Source organism: Haliotis rufescens, unplaced genomic scaffold (genome assembly GCF_023055435.1).
Source record: "Haliotis rufescens isolate VD_foot unplaced genomic scaffold, xgHalRufe1.0.p SCAF_21, whole genome shotgun sequence".
NCBI lineage: Eukaryota > Metazoa > Mollusca > Gastropoda > Lepetellida > Haliotidae > Haliotis > Haliotis rufescens.
Genome location: NW_025963902.1, coordinates 7,662,559 through 7,688,965, shown reverse-complemented (window position 1 = coordinate 7,688,965; position 26,407 = coordinate 7,662,559). Strand labels below are relative to the sequence as shown.

At 40.2% G+C, this 26,407-nt stretch overlaps 1 protein-coding gene across 9 annotated transcripts in view; it reads left to right on the top strand.

Annotated features, from left to right (window-relative positions):
• The window catches only part of LOC124111502 (ADP-ribose pyrophosphatase, mitochondrial-like), a 74,880-nt gene that overhangs the window by 28,188 nt on the left and 20,285 nt on the right, over nucleotides 1–26,407 (top strand). For 2 of the 9 annotated variants that reach the window (XM_046471235.2, XM_046471230.2), the window contains exon 1: nucleotides 20,399–20,450. The exons of 3 other annotated variants lie outside the window; for them this stretch is intronic. Coding sequence is in view for 2 of the 6 variants with exons in the window: in XM_046471233.2 (XP_046327189.2) it covers nucleotides 20,374–20,439 (66 nt within the window). In the remaining 4 variants the exon portion in view is untranslated. Of the gene's footprint in view, nucleotides 1–20,360; nucleotides 20,632–26,407 lie in introns of those variants that run through there. 4 more of the 9 variants (XM_046471233.2, XM_046471231.2, XM_046471234.2 and 1 more) reach the window with 4 other exon arrangements.

The window sequence follows — 26,407 nt, the reverse complement described above, 5'->3', positions numbered from 1 at the left end:
ACAATCTTTTAACGTCTTTTTGTATGACGCGGCCCGGGATCGAACCCTGGACCTTCCGCTCTCCGGGCGGACGCTCTACCACTAGACCACGGAGGCGGTCTCAGGGCATTAGGAAGAACTACTTGTTGGCTTAATCCATAAAAACTATAGTTCGTTTCATTATAAACTTTCAAAGTATTTTATCCATTGCTATTGTTTGTACAGAATTCATAATACAGTAAACTACGGTTATAACGAACTCAAAAGGACCACAAATTTTAGTTCGTAATAACCGTAGTTTGTTATAAGCGTATATACAGCATATATACAACAAATGGCCGGGACTCAAAAATAAGTTCGTTATATCCGTCAGTTCGTTATAAGCGTGTTCGTTATAAACGCAGTTTAGTGTATAACATTTGAAATAGGATTCTTGAAAACTTATGTGCTTTGCCAGATAAGAACTTAGACTCAAGAACATACGAGTCGAATCACTGAAACTTTGGACTACATGCATGTTCTTTTCAATTTGACAAGGCGGTATTTTGTTCCCGGAATTAATTCCATGTGACACTGATCATTGACGGCATTTACAGAGGTTTTCATGACTATAAATATGTTGTACAATGGGAAACTATTTCAAAATAACCTCACACCTTAATCCATTGATTAACAGTGTAAAGAAGGCAAACTCACTCACAGCAAAGACCCGTGAAGATCCGGGGTAGAATAGGTCTTCAGCAACCCATGCTTGCCGTAAAAGACGACAATGCTTGTCGTAAGAGGTGACTAACGGGATCGGGTGGTCAACCTCGCTGATTTGGTTGATGCATGTTGTCGTATCCCAATTGCGTGGATCGATGCTCATGAGATCAGTCACTGGACTGTTTGGTCGAACTCGATTATTTACAGACCGCCGTCATATAGCTGGAATGTTGCGTGTGGCGTTAAACAACAAACAAACAAATAGAGTAAACTACGGTAAACGAACACGCTTATAACGAACTGACCGATATAACGAATTTACCTGTTACCCCCTGCCATGTGTTGCTTATATCCTGTATATGTGTTTATAACGAACTACGGTTATTACGAACTAAAATGGGTGGTCCCTTTGAGTTCGTTATAACCGTAGTTTACTGTCTTCACATTAGGTTATCATAGGTCACGGCATCCTATGCTGATTGTCGCCTGAGTGCATCGGGTGATCAGGCTGCTGACTCCGTTGGTAGCGTGTCCATGTACTCCAACGGCATGGATCGATGCAATCTGGCAATGACTTCCGTTCCTTATAGGCTGCCGGAATATTGCTGAGTATAGCATTAAACAACCAAACAAGCAAACACATCCTGCTTTCTACATGACGGTGATGACGGTTTCTGAAATGGTATATACACTTGTAACGAGGTAAGGTAAAATGGGGTTTAACGTCGCGTCCAAGATTATTGCACTTATATAGCGACGTGCATGCATGTGTGTGTGTGGCTGCTTGTATTAGTCCGGACTGATGCCGATTTATAGTGCTAGCCCACTGAGATACCATGCCGCAGTTTAACATGAATACCCCACTCAGACACAGTCTACTGACTCCGCATGATGCATGTCCGACCAGCCCCTTTATGCCGACGCCAGACAGGGTAACAACAAGTACCATCTTTTAACGTCTTTTGGTATGACGCGACCGGGGATCGAACCCCGGACCTTTCGCTCTCCGGGCGGACGATCTACCACTAGGTCACGGAGGCGGTCGACTTGTAACGAAGTGCCATGATTAGATGTATGTATTCTGCTCGGGCCGGTGGGGTAGCCTAGTGGTTAAAGCGTTCGCTCGTCCCTCCGGCTACCCGGGTTCGATCCCCTACATGGGTACAATGTGTGAATCCATTTCTGGTGTGCCCCGTCGTGATATTGCTGGAACATTGCTAAAGGCGGCGTAAAACCACACTCACTTACTCCTTTCGACTTCCATCGTTATGAGACAAAAGCGTTTCATTTGAATTACAACAGCATTACTTAATAATGTTTCACTTGAATTACAACAGCATTACTTAATAATTACCCCCAGCATAACATATTTCAACCTTACGCGTACAATAATTTCAACATTGCTTCCACAAAAATGAACGTCTGACAACTGGTAGTCTAGATCACGTACTTTGTGTACCCCTCTGACAAGTGTAAATTAGCACAGCTCCCACCAGCCGAATGCTATGAACACACAATGCCATTTAGAAAGTGGTCCCAGACGGGACTCAACCCAAAAAAGTACGAGAATCTATACTTTACTAAGAAAGTGTTATCCCAAATATAACATTTGTTAAACACATTAACTTTTATATATACATGTACTTCGATTAAAATATATACTTCGACATACACACATGTAGTTAGTTACATTTAAAATTGCACTTCGACATTCACAAGTACTGGTATTTCGAAAGCTTGACATACATGTACTCAGACATATCCCTATACTTACGATCACTTCGACACACGTGTATTTTCTTCGTCATATACATTTACTTCGACATTCACATATTCTTTTCTTGAAACATATATTTCAATGAATATATATGCTTCATCATGGACATGCTCTGCGACATATAAATATATTCCTGGGTATACATTTAATTTGAAATGCACCTGTTTTTCAATGTACATATATACCCGTGAAAATCCTGGTTAGAATTGGTCTTCAGTAACCCATGCTTGTCGTAAGAGGCGACTAACGGGATCGGGTGGTCAGGCTCGGTGACTCGGTTGATGCATGTCATCGTATCCCAATTGAAAAGAAAGATGCTCATGATGTCAGTCATTGGATTGTCTGGTCCAGACTCGATTATTGACAGACCGCCGTCATAGAGCTGGGATAGAGTGCGGCGATAAACAACAAACAACAAACAACAAACACAAAACACACACACACACACACACACACACACACACACACACACACACACGTATATTTCGACATAAACATGCACTTTGATATGCACAAATTACGACATATTCATATACATGTACTTTTATTTAAACAGTTAGTTCGATATGTACTTCGAAACGCATGTGCTTCGGCCTTCGAAACACACATACAGTGAACTACGTTTATAACGTACACGCTTATAACGAACTTAGTTTTTAGTCCTAGGTTAGTCCTATATGCTGTATATATGCTTATAACAAACTACGGTTATAACGAACTCAAAGGGACCACTAATTTTAGTTCGTTATAACCGTAGTTCGTTATAAGCATACATATAGCATAACTACAGCAAATAGTCGGGACAAAAAAGTAAGTTCGTTATATCCGTCAGTTCGTTATAAGCGTGTTCGTTATAAACGTAGTTTACTGTACGGTTATTACGAACTAAAATTAGTGGTCCCTTTGAGTTCATTAAAACCGTAGTTTACTGTACTTCGATACTAACATGTTCATCGGGGTTCTTAACATTTTTGGTGCGCAATTACGCAGACCTGGGCCCATTTGCACAAAGCGATCTTAGCGCTAAGATGATCGTAACTCCCATACTTTAGCATAGGCTTACAATAGTCTTAGCGCTAAGATCGTTTTGTGCAAGTGGGCCCTGGAAGCAGCTGTTGACGATCTGTGAGCCTGTACCTGCAAAACGCCAATATTGCCAACACGCATGAGTGAACGGATGTAATAATATAATTCATATATGATAATGTATACTGATTGAAACTTGCAACCATTGCATATGTAAGCGTCAGGTATATTTTCATTACATTCCCGCTTGGCTGTTAAAATGATGCTGGTTGGTCATCTTATATGTATGGCACTCTGAATCAATAATGAAGGCTTATACACGTACATCAAATACAGTAATATAAATGGCTCTGTTGTTTTGTGTAATGAAGCGCTTTACAACGATATAGAATTTCTAATATGGCGTTAAAGTGTATTCACGGACGAAAAGGGTGGTGGTAATGTGAAACAATAGTGTTGCGGCGATCACTCGATTCGTGTTTGGAAACAGTACGCGAACAAGAACTTGAACTCTTGAAGGTCATGGCCAAAGTGCAAAGCGTCTGCCGGAGAGGGGAAGGTCGGGTTCCATCCCTGGTCGCGTCATACCAAATGACGTTAAAATATGGTTCTTGTTGTTACCCTGCCTAGAGCTCGGCATTAAGGGACTAAAACAAGGACTGGTCGGCTCGGAGTCAGTAGTCTGTGTCTGAGAGGGGTGTCCATGTTAAACTGCGGCATGGTATTTCAGCGGACGAGCGTATACAGCTGGCATTGGTTCTACGGCGTAAATCAACATTCAGTAGCTCCAAATATGGGTACTTGAGAATGTCTCTGGGTTGTATAAGAATAGGCGCATTGTATGTTGTTATAGACTGTCACGTGTCTCTACGATGTTTGTTTGTTTGTTTGTTGTTTAACGCTGCATTCAGCAACATTCCAGCTATATGATGGTGGTCTGTAAATAATCGAGTCTGGACCAGACAATATAGTGATTGACATCATGTACATCGATCTCCGCAATTGGGATACAATGACATGCATCAACCAAGTCAGCGAGCCTGATCACCCGATCCTGTTAGTCGCCTCTTAGGACAAACGTGGGTTGCCGTGAGGTCCAATGAGTGGGGAGAAGTGTAAACTTCAATCCTATGATTGACAACATGAGCATCGCTATACACAACTTGGATTCGATGACATGCATCAAACAAGTCAGCAAGTCTGACCACCCGATCCCGCTAGTCGCCTCTTGCAACAAGCATAATCGCCTCTTACGGCAAGCATGAGTTGCTGAAGACCTATTCCCTACCCGTATCTTCACGGGTCCTCTACGATATATGTGTAATTCATTAGCTGATCAGCATTAAAAAGCAATAGAAGGCAATTCACTATGGTGAATAGAAACTACCTGTTATAGTCTATGGCATGAGACTCCACAATCTGACCATTTTGTAAATAAGAAATTAATTAATTCAAATGAAAAAGGCAGACGGTGTGACGTATCTGCCCGCGCATCCATGACGTGTAACGTACGTATATCTGTAAGCTGACTTAAGATTTATGTTGCAGCATCCAAAATACACCATTGCTAATTATTGTCTATGATTTGCGAGAACATTTGAAGTTATACACTACTACATTCTGCCGTCAGTATACAGTTACCCACTGAAACAGGCTGCTCCAATTCCAGTTATGAGCGAGTGAGTTGGGTCTAACGCCGCTATCAACAGCATTCCAGTTATATCACGGCGTGTCAGCTTAGTGTGGGAGGAAAGCCCGAAGTGATGCAGGTCTCAGACGTTTACCACTTCGGTGACCCCCCTTCTACATCAATAGACACCCAAACCCATAGGGATTCCGGGATAGAAAGTAGGTCCCACCAATCAGTGCCTGTCGTAAGAGGCGTCCAAATGGATCGGGTGGACAGGTCTGCTGATGCATGCCGTCGTATCCAAATATATAGTTGCTCATGATGTCAATCACCGGATTTTCTGGTCCAGATTCGACCTTTTTTACAGGTAGCTAGAATATTCCTGAGTGCGGCTTTAATTTAAGGGGGGGGGGGGGGGGGGGGCTGAATCTCCTGACAATGAAATCTCTGCCTAGACGTATCGCATCGGAGCAAAACATCTGATTTGACAAAACTGGGAATGCCCTGAACTTGAATTGGCGTGGATCAGTTCCAGTCGATACTTGTCACATGGAATCACATGCCTGATTGAAAGATTTGATGGAATATGGTCTCATTTGAATTTCCGAGTGTCTCAAATTTGTGAGACACTACAATTGTGGGCTGGTCCGTCTACAGTCCATTGTGCAACAGAACGCGATATTTCTTATCTCTTGACAAGTCACTGATATTTTAACGTTTGGGGATTTTTACGGTTGACATAATTTTCCTTTGGTGACATTATTGGTTATGGCAGAAAATATCAATGTCAGGTCACTCGTTGAGGTAAAATAAGCATTGACCTTGGCAAGAATTCCCGTGACGATGAGGAGACTAACGGGATCGGGTAGTCAGGCCCTGGGACTTGGTTGACGCATGGCATCGTATCCTAATAGCATAGATCAATGATTATGATGTCAATCACTGGATTATCTGACCCAGACTCGATTATTTACAGACCGTCGTCCCATAGTTGAAATATTGCTGAGTGTGGCGTTAAACAATAAACAAACAAACAAAACTTGACAAGAAACGCCAAATGTTCTGTTTATGAATGAGCATTCATGTTTCCCCGCTGACCTGATCTTAGGGACCAACCAATTCATATTTGAAGGGGTCCTGGGTATTTTGTTAGAAATAGAATATCTATAGTTTTTGGTCACTATGATTTTCCTTTTTCGCAACAGTACTTTTAAAGAACATTGAGCCTGTCCAGCAAAGATATTTTTTAATAAAACTAAGGCAAAAAAAGATTAAATCATAGTATTATCTCGAACAAAATAGATTTCAAACAAAATCCCAACCCGCTCCCCAAGGAAATGAAGTGAATCGGTCCCATTATCTGAAACCTATATCGCCATTCATTCAGACGGAAGGTAGTTCAGGCATAAAATATTATTTCAATCGATTTTTTTACAAATGCAGTATGGAAGTTGTACATTAAATATTTTGTCGTTAGCATTATATGAAGGCAGTTATTGTCACTGCCGATGACGATCCTATAACGTTTCACGTCTGAGGGAGGACGCCATGTTTTTCGTGTTGTTTTTAGACGCGATCAAACAATGCAGGTTACTTTTTAGTAACAGGATGTGAGATAACCCGGCACTGGATGAATGTCGGCTACAGCGTAAACACAACAGTCGGTGTAAATTGCAATAATTACTTTAATTACTTGTGATATTTACAGAGTTTCAAAATAAATATTACAAATAATTAGTGCTTTTACGCTCATATCATTAATGTGGGAAAGTAAACAATGGTATTGAACAATTAAGGGTTTCTCGACCCCAAAGTCTAAGAACGAATAAAACACGTATCCAGTTGGTACACCATATCGAGATCAGACTACTAAAACTTAAGGCCAAATTTTTTATTTTTTTTCCTACGGGTTCTCCTCATCCGTTTTTAGGGGGCGCGGGTGGCCCAGTCGTCCAAGGCGCCGCGATTCGCTGTGCATGGTTGCGTCCCATGGATTCGAATCCCGGTTCGCCCCGATTATGTTTCTAGGTTTGTCAGCACCATACCCGTGTTTGTGGGTTTCACCGAGGTGGTAAACGTCTGAGACCTGCATCACTTTCCTCCTACATTAAGCTGACACGCCGCGATACAACTGGAATACTGTTAAATGCGGCGTTAAACCCAACTCACTCATCCGTTTTTAGGTTTTATTTAATGGGGCAGTTTATACATCGCGTATGAATGTTTCTTCAGTCAGACAAAGCAAACAACCCGATCCTGATTCTACAAATATTCAAACCTTGTTTCCGTTTTAATTCGTAAAGAAGTACGTTCAATAGCGAATTTGTATACCTTAATGAAACCTGTCGCTCATGTTTTGCGTTGACGAATTTAAATTAAAAATAGCCCTCGCTACCAAGTGTTTGTTTCTTCTTGTGGTTGTTTGTTTGTTTGTTGTTAAACGCCGCACTTGTAGGCTTGTGCCAAGTTCAATCCCTGATTGGGTCTCATGCCATTATGATTGATTAGTTTTTATGCATTGTATTGTGTCTCATATTTCGATCGATATATATATATATATATATATATCATGTCAAGACAAAGAGTGTTAGTACAGTGTATATCATAGATCAGTGTATATCATTTGATTTCACCACCTTAACATTTATACTTGTTACACATTGTTTGTCTGTTGCTTAACACCAGAGCAAGATTCAAGCTATACGACGGCAGTGTGTAAATAATTGAGACTGGATCAGACGATCCCCGACTACCCGATCCCGTTATTCGCCGCTTTCGCAATTTTTTTCTGTGGATGAGACCTCAGTTAGAATGCATGAAGGTGCCAGGCACTGTATTGCTGGTCGTAAAGGGAGACTTGTGTAACTTGGGTGACTCGAAAACACACAAACCTCCACGATATAGTTAGAGTGTTAATAGCTCCTGCGTCAAACAACAAACAACAGAGACTGGTAATTTACTATAGGTTTGGGTAGGTGAGGTGAGGTGAAATGGGGTTGAACGTCGCGTCCAAGATTATTGCACTTATATAGCGACGTGCATGCACGTGTATGTGTGGGTGGCTGCTTGTACTAGTCCGGACTGATGCCGATTTATAGTGCTAGCACACTGAGATACCATGCCGCAGTTTAACATGAATACACCACTCAGACACAGTATACTGACACCGAGCTGACCAGTCCTTGTTTTAGTCCCTTAATGCCGAGCGCCAGACAGGGTAACAACTAATACCATCAATTAACGTCTTTTGGTTTGACGCAGACGGGGATTGAACCCCGGACCTTCCGCTCTCCGGGCGGACTCTCTACCATTAGACCACGGAGGCGGTCGGCTTGGGGAGGTGGGCCGGTGAGATTGGTCTTATGACTGTACCATATTTTGCGGACCCACATGTAACACATTGGGGATCACCTCCCCATATAATGAATAGCCAGTCCCTTTATAAACTCAAACGTGTGAACGACCGTCTCGGTGTCCGACTTTAAATTAATGAATTAACGACAGATTCGGCCTGCGTCTTCATCAATGACCCGCTCTCCATCTTGCTGCATCCATCTTGTACCGGCGGGTGCGGTACAGCACCACTGAAACCTATACACGTGTCAGCCGCACAATGAGTAATCCTACATAAATGGACTGCCGTTTGATACGACAAACACCAACTGTTGCAACAGCTATGAGGTCCCTTGTCCCGACACCTCGGTTAACGTTCCATTCGGGATCGCTCGGCTTATTCCGTTAGCCACATAATACTTCGAGCAGCAGTGTTTAATCTTAAATTGATCTATTGAACTGTCCCTAATAAACGGGAAGGTTTTAAGTATCAGGTGTTTGAAAGGACATTAGAAGTGATTCACCTGATGAAGGAGTGAGTGAGTTGGATTTAACGCCTCTCTTAACATTATTCCAGTTATATCGCGGCGTGTCTGCTTAATGTGGGAGGAAAGCCCGATGTGACGCAACTCTGCACAGCGAATCGCGGCACCTTAGACGAATGTTTTTTTCAAAACCCATTTGCCTCATTTTTGCTAAGTACAAATCTCACTGCCTCTTCTCCTAAAGATCCTAAATCTGACTGCTTAGAGACAAACGAATACTACAGTAGAGACCTAATCAGACTTGTTGAACAACGCTAATTCTACATTACAGGAGGCTGGAATGATTAATAAATCAATACGTGGCCGAGTAATAATGTCTTTTTTCTCGCCACTTATTATTAAAACATATTTATGACGGTTGGTGGATTTTATAGAGAAATAATATTCAATACAATCGCTCATAATCTGCAAATGCGACCTTTTGACATTACCATGTCACTAAACAGAAATAGGTTTTCTCTAATAACTGAAGTCGGTGAGATAGACATATGAAAAGCCGGAAATAGGAAGTATCAGCCATGTTGTTTGGTGGCTAAAATTGAAACAAACCAGAGGTGAGGTGAAATGGGGTTTAACGTCGCATCCAAGATAATTGCACTTATATAGCGACGTGCATGTACGTGTGTGTGTTTGTGTGGCTGCTTGTACTAGTCCGGACTGATGCCGATTTATAGTGCTAGCTCACTGAGATACCATGCCGCAGTTTAACATGAATACACCACTCAGACACAGTATACTGACACCGAGCTGACCAGTCCTTGTTTTAGCCCCTTAATGCCGAGCGCCAGACAGGGTAACAAGTTCCATCTTTTGACGTCTTTTGGTATGACGCGGCCGGGGATCGAACCCCGGACCTTCCGCTCTCCGGGCGGACGCTCTACCACTAGACCACGGAGGCGGTCTGAAACAAACAAGAAATGGTTATTCGATGGTGATGTATTTGATACGGGTATCATACTTCATAGTTTTGTTACGACCCAGGTTTGCAGTGTTTCGGCGACTGTTTACAGCCTGGTAACGTTGTGATAACGTTTGTAATTTTTGGTGAATTCCAATTTTGAAGTGTATACTTTCTTTTGTCCAGCAGTATACTTTCACTCGAAAGATAAAACCTGCAGTAATTACGACTGTGCTGTAGTACCGCCACTTGATAGTGGAGAACTTGATAAAACAAATATCAAATTATATTTCATTTTTGTGGAAGCCACGTTGGCTGAGTTGGTTAGATCGCTGACTTTGTGTGCTGGCGATTAGGTGCCTCACTCTGGCAAGTGTGGGTTCCAATCCCGGACGGGACTCAACCCAAAAGAGTACGAGAATCTGTACTTTACTAAGAAAGTGTTATCCCAAATATAACATTTGTTACATTTGACCACTTTCTCAATGGCATTGTGTATTCACAAATTATATTTGGTAACAGATATTTAGGTAAATAATAAAATAATGCACATAGCCCTGAACGGCTGAAATATGATAAATACAATTTATTGTTAAAAAAAAATATGTCTTTTCAGCATGAAATAAATAATGTGTCGGAAATTAAGTGTCAGCGTTTAGGGTTTCAAAACCTGTTTTATGTTATAGTCATATGATCTAACGTATTGATCTTTGAGTGCCCGAGACAGCATGCTACGCGGATGTAAACAGTTTCAAAGGGAGGGCGTGGTCTTATTGTTTCAGGTGTGATAAGGCGGGCAGTATTCATGTTATACAACGCGCCCTTAACTTATAACAGATCAGGGGAACGTAGACCTTTGAACTGGCTAATTGTTTGTTTGTTGTTTAACGCCGCATTCAGCAATACCCCAGCTGTATGATGCCAGTTTGTAAATAATCAATCCAGTGATTGACATCATGAGCATCGATCCACGCAATTGGGATAGGATAACATGCATCAACCAAGTCAGCGAGGCTGACCACCCGATCCCGTTAGTCACCTCTTACGACAAGCATTGTCGTCTTTTACGGCAAGCATGGGTTGCTGAAGACCTATTCTACCCCGGATCTACACGGGGCCCTGATGTGAGTGAGTTTGCCTTCTTTACACTGTTAATCAATGGAGTAAGGTGTGAGGTTATTTTGAAATAGTTTCCCATTGTACAACATATTTATAGTCATGAAAACCTCTGTAAATGCCGGCAATGCCTCTGTAAATGCCGGGGCTTCACGGGTCGCTGTCTCACGTTGTAATGCATGACTAGAGTCACACTGTGACAGTGCATGTGTGTAAGTAGGGTACTAGTATGCAGCATACATTTGGAGTTTACAGACAAACAAAGGAAGTTGTTAGTGACTTGAATCAGTTTCCTGGGGCTGCCAAATAAATAAGTCTCCCTTTAAAACCCCTGTGAAAAGTAGGCCCGTCACATCTTAAAGGAGCGTCAGCGTAAGGTCGAATGAAATGTTCAACATTAATCACATCGGAGATGCTTACGCTTTTGGTGAAAACTACGAGCAGAAAACCAAGGATCATTAATGGGGTTTGAACCCCAGACATAGTCCGCATGTGACTGTTGCGCTTTACTCAAGTTGTCTTCCTTTTTTCATAAAGGGATTTAAGGCGCCGCGATTCGCTGTACAGAGTTTCCTCCCTTGGGCACGCCAGAAATATATGGCGTCTTATATGGGTCAAATAATATTTTTACAATTACCGTGGGTGTGTGTGACGCGATTGAGCACCTTTATATATATAGGAAACATGGAGGTAAAATTCCATTCCATCTCTGGATTGCTAGTGCATTCTACACTCGACTGATGACAATGAGTAAGTCCTTTTCATACCGTTTCTATTAACACCTTTTTTTTCTTTGCGGTGCAGCGTTGCGACTGGTACTAATAATTAAAAGAATTGTACGAATAATTTACTTTTTTTCACTGAAATATAAAGTTGAAGATGTGATACGTTTATTGGCACGGGAACTGAGGCATTGATGGTACACGTGGCTCAATTGTCTAAGACGACTAATCTCGCCCTGAGTCGTTGGTTTATTATCCTTGGTTTTCCCATGTTTGTAAGGGTAGCGGGAAATACACTACGACTTGTTGCTTTCTTCGTTGATTGTAATAATGAAGTATAGGGCAGGGGTGCCCGAGTTGTCTAAGGCACCGGAATCGCTGAGTTGCGTCCCTTGGGCATGCCAGAAACCTATGATTGTGGGTTCGAATTCCGGTTCGCCCCGATTATGTTTCTAGGTGTGTCAGCACCAACCCCGTGTTGATGGGTTTCACCGAAGTAGTAAACGTCTGAGACCTGCATCACTTCGGGCTTTCCTCCCACATTAAGCTGACACGCCGTGATATAACTGGAATACTGTTAAAAGCGGCGTTAAACCCATCTCACTCGCTCATAAAGGATTTAGGAATGATGCATTGACATACGTACTAGAAATCAAAATATTCATGATGGATTATAATTATGTTAAAAACAGTTTTTAATGGTCGTTATTACATACATGAGAATGAATGCAACAGGTGTACTAAGAATATTAAATGCTTTATGAATAACAAAATTACATTATGGATACATGTACGAAAATGCTGAATCAGCTTTAATACGATTTTTATTGTATACAGTAACAGCAGTATGAATAATAAATTGAAATAGCTTTTCGTTGGCGTGAAGAAATTGTGTACCTCTCTCTCAAATGGCCGCCAGCGGTATTCCAGCTAAAGCAGGCTTGAATATGTAAATAAACCAAACTAGTGACCAACCTACCCACTATCGGGATACAACCTGGAAACTGATCCCAGTCCTCGTGCGTCAGCTCGTTCTGGAAACATGGGATACTGGTGACCTATTTCCCCAGGTGAGGTGAAATGGGGTCTAACGTCGCGTCCAAGCTTATTGCACTTATATAGCGACGTGCATGCACGGGTGTGTATGTGTTTGTCTGCTTGTACTAATCCGGGCTGAAGCCGATTTTATAGTGATAACCCACTGAGATACCATGCCGCAGTTTAACACGAATACCCCACTCAGACACAGCATACTGACTCCGAGCTGACCAGTCCTTGTTTTAGCCCCTTTATGCCGACGCAAGACAGGGTAACAACAAGTTCCATCTTTTAACGTGTTTTGGTCTGACGCGACCGGGGATCGAACCCCGGACCTTCCGCTCTCCGGGCGGACGCTCCACCACTAGACCACGGAGGCGGTCCTTTTCACTAGGATCCCGAAGGACGGAAACACCGTATTCCCATTTGCAATGGAATCTTTTATACACCTTTTTAACAGTGTTGTATAAAAGAACAGTGATTGCATAGGTGTAAAATGTTAGCCACGTCGGCAATATTTCAGCCATATTGTGACTATTTGTTATTTGTTTGTTTATTGTTTAACGACGCGCTCAGCAATATTACAGCTATATGACGGCGGTCTGTAAATAATCGAGTCTGGACCAGATAATCCAGTGATTGACATCATGGGCATCGATCCACGCAATTGGGATCGATGACATGCTTCAACCAAGTCAGCGAGCCTGACCACCCGATCCCGTTAATCGCCTCTTACGACAAGCATAGTCACCTTTTACGGCAAGCATATGGGTTGCTAAATAAAGTAATGCATTTATGTTTACTAAAAACCGGTCCTCAAAAGATAGTAAAATTACGTGTACAAAGATAGCCAATGTACTTCAGGCTTCTCTATCGTAATCTGCTCTGTTCACCCAGCAGTGAATGGGTACCCGGTAGGATGAGATGGAAATGTGACTCTAAACCGTCTATAGAACCTTGAGCCTGCTTTAGGGTGTGAATTTTGGGCATTATATGTAAGCATAATATTATTATTGTTATTTTTATTGCCCTACGAAATATGAATCAAGTCACTCAAAACTCACTTTGGCCGTTGTATGTTGTATGTTGAATGATGTATATACCGAGAGTGTAACAAAAGTGTCACGCGCTGGGAAGGAGTGATAGTATAGAGAGCTCCGCGAACGGGCTATCGCTGTGAGGAGCTTGGCGTGATTAATATAAAGGGAAAGAACTCTAAAATTCAATATCAAGAGTTACTTGCCCATTATGACCTTGCCCTATTCCATGTCGTCATGTCGGAGAAAGGAAAATACCGTTTGGAATGACTTGTTCCTACAAACAATGAAAGGTACATTAGGTTGTGATTCAATTGAAACACAATTGTCTGAAAGTATTAGTTGCTTCAACATGTCCGATATATATTTATTTAGTATGTCTCAATGGTGATCAGAAGATCTTTAATTGAAGTGTTAAATCAGCCTCGATGATAGAGACGATCTAATTTTATTTATGCAGCTCGAAACAGTTGTCAATCAAACACTCCTCTGCAAAGGTATAATACACAATAGACCTTTAACGAAATAAAATAAGGATACCTGTACCCTCTCAGCTAAAAAATACTGCAGAGTCTTTCTTGATTTATAGGTTTATTTACCGGTGTGATCGTTATTCTATGTATGCCAAGTTCGGTTACTGACTACAAATAAATAATATATATTCTAAAACAGTTTCTGCAGTACACATGGTACATTGGCAATTATATTTGCTAGACCTGGAAAGATTCGTTTTTGGGTGTCATAACCTCACCTGATTCATTATTACCATTTATTGATCTGCTTTGAAATATTTTTCACCGAAAGTATCCATTCGCAATGGGATTTATACCGCGGTACCTCGGCATTCATCGTATCGCGGTATTTGTGATTCCCGGTAGTTCAGCTAAATGTTGAGCAGTGCTTCCTTTGCGAAGGGGCCCTTTCCAATGACACTTGAGCATAACAGATAACAGATAATCCCCCATTTCTGAGGAACATGGTCCGGCTGGACACCGGACCCATCTACGCACATGTGATGTGTCCCCTAACTTAGAGCGAGTGAGTGAGTATGGTTTTACGCCGCTTTTAGCAATATTCCAGCAATATCACGTAGGGGGACAGCAGAAATGGGCTTCACACATTGTACCCATGTCGGGAATCGAACCCGGGTCTTCGGGGTGACGAGCGAACGCTTTAACCATTAGGCAACCCGACCGCCGCCCCCCCCCCCCCCCCCCCCCCCTTGACTTAGTCTGATGCTGCTTACCACACAGTGATTCATTCCATAGTGACCCGTGAAGATTCCGGGGTAGAATAGGTCTTCAGCAACCCATGCTTGCTGTAAAAGGCTACTAACGGATCGGGTGGTCAGGCTTGCTGACTTAGTTGATGCATGTCATCTATCCCAATTGCGTGGATCGATGCTCATGATATCAATCACCGGGTTGTCTGGTCCAGACTCGATTATTTACAGACCGCCATCATATAGCTGTAATATTGCTGAGTGCGGCATTAAACAAAAAAACAACCAACCAATCATTCCATAGTACTATGTATGGTAGAGATAGACCCCCATCAGCCTGATTTATCTTGATTTGCATCGACAGGAGCTAACTTTGTTAGTCCACTAGTGCTTATGATGATAACATATAGCAAAACACTAAAAAAAATGGCAAATATCTACTTGTCCTTATGATACCTTAACTGTTGGGCAGTTTGGCAAGGACTACAGGACTAGTGCCAATTTCTACGCTGTGATTGCAGCAGCAGAAACTAACATTTCTAGTTCTCTTGTCCATATAATGATACCAAATAGCATAATGCTTAAAATTGCATATTTCTACTAGTCCTTATGATACCTTAACTATTGGGCAGTTTGGCAAGGACTACAGGACTTGTGCCAATTTCTAACCCTGGATTGGGTAGTGTTTTACCCAACCAACTAATAAAGCCAGACGCATTATCCCACTATAATGGTCAGCCATAATATTGAAGCTCCACTGTGTGACAACAGCTGTCTGCTTCCAGTATTCACATAACCAGGATGTGCCAACAAATCAAAGCTAGTGACAAGACCTGATGCCTCCTAGAATTCAATAAAGTTGACTCCTATATGGAGTCAGGCTGTTATATCAGTATAAGTATGTTGTCTAATAAGGCTCTCTGTAAAGATACTGGTTAGAATTCTGCCATAAAAACTAACTGTTTTAGTCCACTACTCCTTTTAATGATAACATATAGCAAAACCTTAAAAATGGCAAATTTCTACTAGACCTTATGATGCCTAAAGTATTGGGCAGTTTGGCAAGGACAATAGGACAGTGCCAATTTCTAACACTGGAATTGATAAGAAACTAATGACAGTGGGTGGTCAGGCTGCTGACCTTGTTGATGTATGTCATGGTATCCTTATTGAGCAGATGAATGCTCATGACTTGATTATTTACAGACTAGACTCATATGTCTGAAGCTTGAAAATTGCTGAGTGTGGCATTGAAGAACAAAACAAAACAATCTATTAAGCATGGTATCTAATAGGCGCCAGCCTCAAATAGTGAGTGAGTGGGGTTTAAGGTAGCTTTGAACAGGATTCCAGTTATGTCAGGTTTTTCGGCCCCCCAGTAAACCTGGAAGGAAGCAGTTTACAACAAAACAAGTCTCTTATAAGCCAGTATCGGTAGGTTTTGAAAGTCTTGGCTTAACTCCACACAAAGTGCTTATGTTGCAATTTCATATTACTATGTTCACTATGTTGAAATAAATTCTGTATCAAGAACATAATTTTTTATCATTTGTCAATGTATTTGTCACTGTAGCTTATGCAACAGTGTAATCAGGGTTAGAAACTAACAGTTTTTGTCCACTAGTCCTTATGATGATATCATATAGAAAAACACTTAAAATGGGCCAATTTCTACTAGTCCTTAGGATACCTTAACTATTGGACAGTTTGGTAAGGACTCTAGGACTAGTGCCAATTTCTAACGCTGGTAATTAATATATTAAATGATGCTGGGGTCTCTAATTACTGCCAGCACTGTGGGGTTTGGTAGCTTGTTCAAAGAATATGTGCTGGGGCTTATTAGGGGAAATACCATATGTTGCGAAAACACATGTAACAATAATGTATGGTTAGAAGAAATAGGACTGAATATATGTTAAATGGTTACAGGTTCATTATAAAGTTGAGGACTGTCCAACATATAAGTGATTCAAATAATAAGGCTTGCAGCAATTTGTCAGATTGGTCACCCTTTACTCAGCTTAGTTAATTAAACCCAGAGAGGAATCGAACGCCATCTAGGTGCACCATCTGCCAAATAGCAAGGATACGCTCCATTGAATTACACAGAGCTGCTGCTTGCATCATATGAATGTAGTCAAAAGAATGTGATCTTTTGGCATACCTGCAAAGACCTTGTGACAACTGTCACAGGGAGAGGCTATTGCTTTTGACAATAGTGTATAGTAGATTTAGTAGCACTATTCATTTCCTTCTCAATCTGTAAGTGTAGTTGTTGTCTTTAAACAGTATTTTGTTGTGTAATATAAGGGGATGTCAGGTTAATGTGGAAGTACAAGTCAAGGTAAGGCATAGACCTGTCTCACTTTTTGAAACTCCCCAGCACTGACATGGTTTGGACAGACCATTAAAATCATGTAGAATCTGGGATTGCAACCTGGGATCAGCTGGTCCTGGCACAACCAAGGGAAGCAATTCTGGAATGCCAGGAAAGCAGCTGTGCCAGTAATGAGAATACAGAAGCTGTTTGATAACATAACATCAATGTCATCAAATGTCTTTATATCCAATATCAATGATAGCAATGACGGATGCTGATATTGGGTTATTTGCATATATTCATGAAAACGTTAATCATGCAGACAAAGGCTTATAATAAAATATATACTGTATTATTGAATGCCTTTCGGCTAATTGTTTTCACAAATGGCATATTGTATTTTAGGGAGGAATAGCTGGTCCGTTGCGTTTATATTTATAATGATCATTTAAAAATAAACATTTTCGTTATTATGGAACTGCAGCTCCGGTTATCATAATGTTTATAGAAAACATGTCCGACAATGGCCATAAAAAGGCAGTGTTTAGATGTGTTGAGTCATATTAAACGTTTGATTTTGATACATTGTAATCGTAACAGCTTAACAAATATTGAAATATAATAAATTCGTGTCATAAATGTTCACACCATTGAAAGTTCTTGCATGCTGTTTTAGCCATTCTCAGTGTCGAAACTAGCTCCGATGTGTAAACGGCCCGATTTTCGCCGAAGGAGAGTGGGTTGTTTTCGTCAATTTTGGGCCGTTTTCGCCAGCGAATGATGGTCCATTTTGGCAAGGGTCGTTTAGCCAGCATCCATTAAATGTGTACTAATGGTTGTATAATGATTATATGCACTAAAACTAACACCGTTACTTCCTATTCCGTAAAGTGAGGTGAAATTGGGTTTAACATTGCATCCAAGATTTTGTGTGTAAGCCCACTGAGATACCATGTCGCAGTTTAACATTAATTCTCCACTCAGATACAGTATACTGAGCCGACCAGTCCTTGTTTTAGCCCCTTAATGACGAGCCCAAGACAGGGTAACAACAAGTACCATCATTTAACATCTTTGTATGACGCGGCCTAGGATCGAACCATCGACCTTCCGCTCTCTGGCGGACACTCTTTCCACTAGACCACGGAGACGATGTTTACATATGAATACCTAAACGGTGAAGGTATTAATACTTAACTTATGTCCATGTGTATCGCTGCTTGTACTTGTCCAGACTAATGCCGATTTTATGCCAGCCCACTGAGACCATGCCCCAGTTTAACATGAATAACCCAATCAGACACAGTGTACTGACTCTGACCAGTCCTTGTTTTATCCCCTTAATGCCGAGCGCCAGGCAGGGTAACAACAAGTACCATCTTTTAACGTCTTTTCATTCCGGGCGGACGCTCTACCACTAGACCACGTAGGCGGTCACGATTTATGAAATACTGGTGCATTGGGACACCGTGTCATGATACGACTATCGTATTGTAAAGCCATATAGTCCTATAAAACAACAATGCATGAGGACCACAAGAAACCATTTGCGGTATACTTGTGTGTGTATAAGAGTTCACAAACCTTGATTGGATGTTTTTGTTGAACGCTGCACTCAACGATATTCCAGCTATCTGACGGCGGTCTGTGTACAATGGAGTCTGGACCAGGCAGTCCAGTGATTAAAATCATGAGCATCGATCTACGCATGGGATACGATGACATACATCAACAAAGTCGATCTAGTTAGTCGCCTTTAAAGACAAACATGAGTTTGTGAAGATCAATTATTACCCGGATCTTCACGGGTTTGATCAACTTAGGTTTACTTAGGGAACAGTTCAAAAGTTCGAAGCCGGACTTAATTCCTTTTTAGACATACCCCCTTACCCCTAAAAAAGAATTAGTTGCCTCTTTTGTCACGTATTCTCGTGTTTGACCCTGTTTTTCAGAACGTTTATCGAATGAAGTTTATTTCCTAGGTGTTGACAATCATTTGTAGACTTTTTTCAATAGATAACATCTGTCATCATATATTACTCATTGCACAATATGGACGATTGCCGTTGATGATACAAAAAAACACCTTGCATAGCATTATCAATGAAAATAGGGTCAGTTCACTTCAGTCACTATATATAAAGCATACTGATTTTTATCCGACATCGAACTTTTGAACTGGTCCCTAAATATGTTTGGTTAGGTCTCTAAAGACCATAAATCACAATGATGAAATATTTGGAAACACGTTCATTGTTGGGTGTTCGCTTCGCTACATTACTGTGGTATCGCGAGGCTACAGACGGAGACGTGATTTGTTCAGTCCATAGCGTCCACGTCCACGGATTTCAACAGTTTCAACTTAATAATTAACGTTTGCTTAGGAGTAGTAGAAAGTTGCCCTTTTTTAAGGGTTTTGCTAAATGTTATCAATATAAGGACAAGTGGACTAAAACAGTTTCTATCACTGAATTCAAACACTCAACATTCGCACGTGGAAACAAGGGGTAATTTCGCACTTTTCAGAATGCCATCTTATATAATTCTTATCATTCTTTATTTTGATTTGCTACGAATTTATAGTCGCGGCTGCGACAGCAGTTTGCATGGCCGAATTTGTATAGGCGATATTTAATCTGGCGATTGTGAACACTTGCTACATATTATTGTAAATTAAATTATATATTGTTCACTAAAGGTTATGACTGATAATGTACCTGAATTTTATTTTTCAAACCCAGAAATTAAAATGAGCTTGGATTTGTTTATTAACGAAAGTGTTGATGTAGATCTATGTCGTGGTTTTGGACGGGCCCAAACTATATTGTTCTGAAATTTCCTAGAGAGGGATGTCATTTAATTAAAGGTAAGAAATATATTTAGATATGACACAAATATTAATATAAACGCTACAAAACAAAATCTTAAGTGGATACGACTCGAACCAGAACGATTTTTCCGCGACCAAAGTGAACTGTCGAGATGAGTAGCCTCCCTTTAGTAACCGGATGTGGAATGACGTCAGATGCTTCTTAAGTTGTTGTTGGTTCTAAACGTGTTTGTGCATCGCACGGGCTTTGATGATTTTGAGGTAATTCTGTGGTACGCCATCTCGTTCACATGTTTAATACACATACGATAACAAGTCTTGATATCTACAATTCTTACCTGACGTCTTTAGCATCGTAAATTGGTGAAACAGGTGCCCGATTCCGTTGCCCGGACGAAATTTTGAGACGCTATCGCCTGTGCTGATCACATTCAGTAGATGCCAATTTCAGTGGTATGTGTATTAGAGTGACCGAAGGAGTTGTCTATTCAGCATGTGTTATTGTGTTTGTCGACATTCGATTTGATAATCTTTGTTTCAAAATCTTTGTGCTTTTCTCTTCACTGATCACATGAATAATTTGGCTGTAACATTGATCGCCACGCCCACTTTTACGATGCTGCTGTTGACTAATACTTTCGTATATCAATCATGGACCCAGCTAATTTTAGAAATGATTACATGTCTACATTTAGCCCCCTTTTCACAGAAATGATAGCTTTCGACCGTAACTCGTGATTACTGTGGTGGAAATCATCTTTGTTGAAGTCATACAAGGCATAGGGTTTTTTTCACAGAGCGAAAGCAGGTCATAATCTTTCAGGAATTTCAATTGTGTTTGGAATCTTAAGTATTATTTGTGTAAAAAAAAAATTCTTTCAAAGAACATGTATCCATGAATATTGCTCGAACAGAATACAATTATGATACAATATTCTTGTGTCAGTTTGCAAGAATATGTCAACATGACAGAATCTACTATCCTTCATAAAAACAAGGAATCCTGTACCAAATGGACCTGTGGTAAAATATGTCAGTGTAAAATGATTTCATTGCGTCTGTGAAATGCTGTTGTTGATATTAGCGTCTGTTGATTCAGTGTCATTATTTCAATTTTTCAAAATCTTAAAATGTTGACTCATTGTGGGAAAAACCTAATAGAGTGGTGAATAGATGAGTGAAAAAATATTGGTTACCCAATGAAAAATGTAATAACCCAATTTAAATAGAAACCCTAGAGTAAAAACACAATTGCTCAAAAAGTTATCTGGAGCTCTGATATCTGTTGCTGATATGAGAGTCTAATGAGGCAGTGTCTGTGAGTATCTGTTGCTGATATTAGAGTCTGTTGATGCAGTATCTAAATATCTGTGGCTGATATGAGATTCTGTTGAGGCAGTGTCTGTGAATACATGTTGCTGATATGCGACTGTTGAGGCAGTGTCTGTGAGTATCTGTGGCTGTTATGAGACTCTGTTGATGCATTGCCTGTGAATATCTGTTGCTGATATGAGACTATTGATGCAGTGTCTGTGAATATCTGTGGCTGATATGAGACTGTTGCTGCAGTGTCTGTGAATATCTGTGGCTGATATCAGAGTCTGTTGATGCAGTGTCTGTGAATATCTGTGGCTGATATCAGAGTCTGTTGCTGCAGTGTCTGTGAATATCTGTGGCTGATATCAGAGTCTGTTGATGCAGTGTCTGTGAATATCTGTTGCTGATATTAGAGTCTGTTGATGCAGTGTCTGTCAATATCTGTTGCTGATATCAGAGTCTGTTGGTGCAGTGTCTGTGAGTTCCAGTTGCTGATATTAGAGTCTGTTGATGCAGTGTCTGTGAATATCTGTTGCTGATATGAGACTCTGTTGAGGCAGTGTCTGTGAGTATCTGTTGCTCTTCACATGAATGTTATTGTTTCATTTGTCTGCCAGTCACAAGGGACCATGGTTGGCCCAGTAGTTTAATGTGCACCAATTGATGTGCAGTTATTCCCCTTAGTTATACCAGGATCTGCAGTCCATATGGTTTTCAAAGGCTTGGTATTGGGTAAAGTGTGAAGCCCATTCTAGTGCTTCCCGTTGTGATGTTGCTGGAACATTGTGACAACCCACTCACTCACAGAATTGATAAGCATGATAATACAAGGTCTCACATTTGTTTCTTAAAACTTTGAAATTGTAAGACATTTGGCTTCTTCTTTGGCTTCAGTTGGGGATGCCCCTATATAACATGACATTAAGTTAGTGCGGTTTAGATGCAATGTCAGCAATATCAAACATTTCTTATGTTCCAATTCTTTCTGTGCCAAAGACATTTTAGTCTCAGCATCCTTTTCGTTAGAATTTAGTGTAACTATATGAACTATTATTAGAGGAGCCTGTTAGACCGAACAGAATTTTATGAGACTCTGGCTTCGGACTTCTGATTCTGAAGTCTCATAGTTAAAATAACATGTACAGGCAATGTACAGGCCTTTCATTGCAATCTGATAAATGCTCATACAAAATACAAAAGTCCTTTGTGCATAACCTATGATTATAACAGCACTGTAAATGAAGCATGGCCTGGTTGTAATTACTATCACTAAGTTGGTATATAGCACATCTCCTAAATGTTACTGATGAATACCAATGCCAGTAAGCGTAATAAGCGCCAATTTTCAAGCCAAGGCATGATGAGCCATTCTTTGGTAATGGAGTAATAGACTAAGCTTCCCTGTGTTTAAAAAGTGACCTGTTCCTTGTTATCTTATTAGAGGCCGCAACTGACAGTGTTGTATTGATCAGTGTAATTGCTAATAAGCTTTAACAAGGTAATTGCCCCTGCATTTTATATGAGAGTAGGAAATGGACAGCTATTTGCGATAGTGTGGTTTATTGCTGGTGCAGTGGTTTCTTCTGGGTTGCCATTGGATATATCATATAGCCCATGTCTGCTCCAGTTATTCCAAACACAAAGATCTATGATAGAACTAAGCAAGAGTTTCTCCACAAGAAGTATGTATTGTATAGCGCTTTGTTTTTCATGCTAAAAGGTCCATCAATGTCTTTACAGGAAGTTCTGATGAAGTCATTTTGCTTTGCTGCATGCTGTTCTTTGGCATAAGGAATATATTTTTGTGTTCAGGCGTGCCACTCATGAAGATGCTCAGGTGTGCCTAGTGGAATTATGTGTGTCTACACAATGAAGACTTTTATCCATCATAACATCTTTGTGAATGTAGGGGCGGTTTGGTAGCCTAGTGGTTAAAGCGTTCGCTCGTCACACCGAAGACCTGGGTTCGATTCCCGACATGGGTACAATATATTGCTATTGCTGGAATATTGCTAAAAGCGGCGTAAAATCAAACTCACTCACTCACCCACTCACTCTTGGTGAATGTCATTTCATCAAGACTGGACAATAAGCACAGTGTTCCCGTTTACTGGTAATTACCATTTTTTTACCAGTAAAATTAGGCTTAGACTGGTAATTCTTGTGACTGTCAGTCCCTGTGGACCGGCAAATAAAGTACCTTATAAATCTTTGTTGTTGAACAAAACATCGGTGATATTCATATATGTACATTTTTCAATCAAAGTCAGGTTGTCCGTTACCATCAGGGTTTCCCCTTGTCTATTTCTAGGTTAAATATCCATTTGTAGTGACTACAGCTTCAAATATGAAAAAACAAAGAGAAAATTGTGACAGAAGTTTGTGTGAATAACCTATAGATCTAACTAAGTTACTTCAGAGATGACATCTTTGCACTGAACATGAAGTTGAAAGAATTAAAACCAAATAATTTTCATTCGTTGTTTTATTTGTTGAAATTTTGGACTGGCAAAAATTAGGTGTGATTGGTAATTTTTAGAGTTGCCATCCCACAAGGACTGGCAGTTTCAAAAGCCCGCGGGAACACTGAAGCAGTTGTGATTATGAAAGTTTGTACCCTTCCTTTTTATTGACATAGATAACCTTTTCATCTCTGTAAATACAAATGTGCTTGGGAATCATACCATGCTATACCTATGCTGGTCGTAAGAGGCGACGAAATGGATCCGGTGGTCAGGCTCTGGGACTTTGTCGATAGTGTATCATGTACCAATGAAATGGCTAACTTAAAGTCGAAATTAACCAGTCAGAATGCGGCTTTCTCGAGCTAACATTTGCAACCAAGTCAGCGAGCCTGACTACCCGATCCCGTTAGTCGCCTCCTACGATAAGCATAGTCGCCTTTTATGGCAAGTATGGGTTGCTGAAGACTTGTTCTATCCCGGATCTTCATGGGTAGAATCCCCTTGGGATGGGTGGGTATCAGGGTTAGAAACTAACAGTTTTTGTCCACTAGTCCTTATAATGATAACATACGGCAAAACCCTTAAAAAGGGCAAATTTCTACCAGTCCTTAGGATACCTTTAACTATTGGGCAGTTTGGTAAGGACTTCAGGACTAGTGCCAATTTCTAACTCTGGGGTATGTTGTGAGCAACACTCGCCAGGGCATAGTGACACAGGACAGCTGGTCTTATTTCAGCATCACAAAAGATGAACATTGATATAATTGCACATTGAGGCTGGCCTTATGTTGCATAATGAGTGTGATATATATGAATCATAATGTAGCAAGCGACTGCTTTTTTATGAATAGAGATGTGTGACTACCCAATACTTTTGTAATGAAATATTGACGGATGATAACTATTTGTTGCAAAACAGACCCGAAGTCCTTCAAATGTATTGGTTTTTTTTAACAAAGGCACTGAGTGAGTTGTTCGACATGATCAGACAATGGGCGATCTTTTTGTTCCAAAGGGCAATAACTCTCCTTTTGAAATGATATAAGCGACGGTCCAAACAGTCGCTTCCGGTCTGGTTCCCGGATCAATGCGCGCTGCGACAACTACTGACATGTAGAGACGGAGCCAAGCTAAAGAGTTATCATGTTGCCACTTCGTTCAAAAACGGTCGTTTACAACTGAATATTTTTAACTAGCACATATTTTGTAGTGATTATTAGTTTATAATATTAACATTTGTTGAGTCTTCAACTACAAGACGAATTGTCACTTTGGAATAAAGTGGGAAAAACGTCATGAAAAATGGTATATTGCCACGGTATTTTCTACGTCAGAAAACAGCGAGGCATTCTGTCAGTCTGGGCTAACATATTGCATCGATGAAATAATGCAAACTCATTTTATTTATCAGCCTTTGTGTTATTTCCCACAACAATTCAAGCATTCAAATCTCAATAAATACTACCATGGACTTTAATTTAATAAAATTAGTGATACGCAAACATTTGCAGCACACAGACAACTTTGACAGGCCTTTACCAATGATCTATATAGTAAGTATTCATCCGCGCCTTTACAAATATTTTACGAAGAAATAACGTTCAAATAATAAAACAACTGATTTTAAATGTTACTTTTTATATCAAAATTAAAGTTGCATCTGAATATTTGAATTTACATTATTTTTTTAGAATTAGGCCAAATGAACATCTACCATGCATCTATTAGATCTAAGCACTGTTACTTAGTTGCAATATACATGTACATACCAGTCATCATACATTGAAATAAGAGATTTACCCATATTATTCTGCCCCTTATAACATGTGTCCCACCATTAAGTGCTCTGAGTCATCACAGGTGTCAATTAGTTGATCCATCATTTCTTACAGAATTCTGATACTCATGCTAGTAGTAGTTAAATTCCAGAGATGTGTCCCAACAAACAACAAATCATACTGACTACCCCACAAAATGTGTATGATGCATAAATAGATCTAAATCATAGTTTTATCTTCTTGTTTTAGTAACATTATATTTATTTTAATGTTGACAAATTATTTCCCATACAAACCAACACACTATCATGCTGTATCTAAGTATCCTGATTTTCATTCAATAGTACTTCAAGACACCTGTAGTATAAAGTATATTTTGTAGATATTATTATCATATAGCAAATATGATTTTTATATGAAAATATGAATATGAAAGTTTATCATCAAATCTTCTGATGGTTAAATAAATGCAAATTGAACCCCACAGTCATTCCATGTAGATAAATGGATTTATTTATGTTATTTGTTTTTGCATATAACAGATTATACTTACATATTTTACAGTCAGTGTCTATAATCAGGCCCAATATGTATTTTGACTGAACATTTCAGTCAATATGCATATTGACTGATTCACTCAGGTAAGGTATATTTTTTTTAAAAATTTTA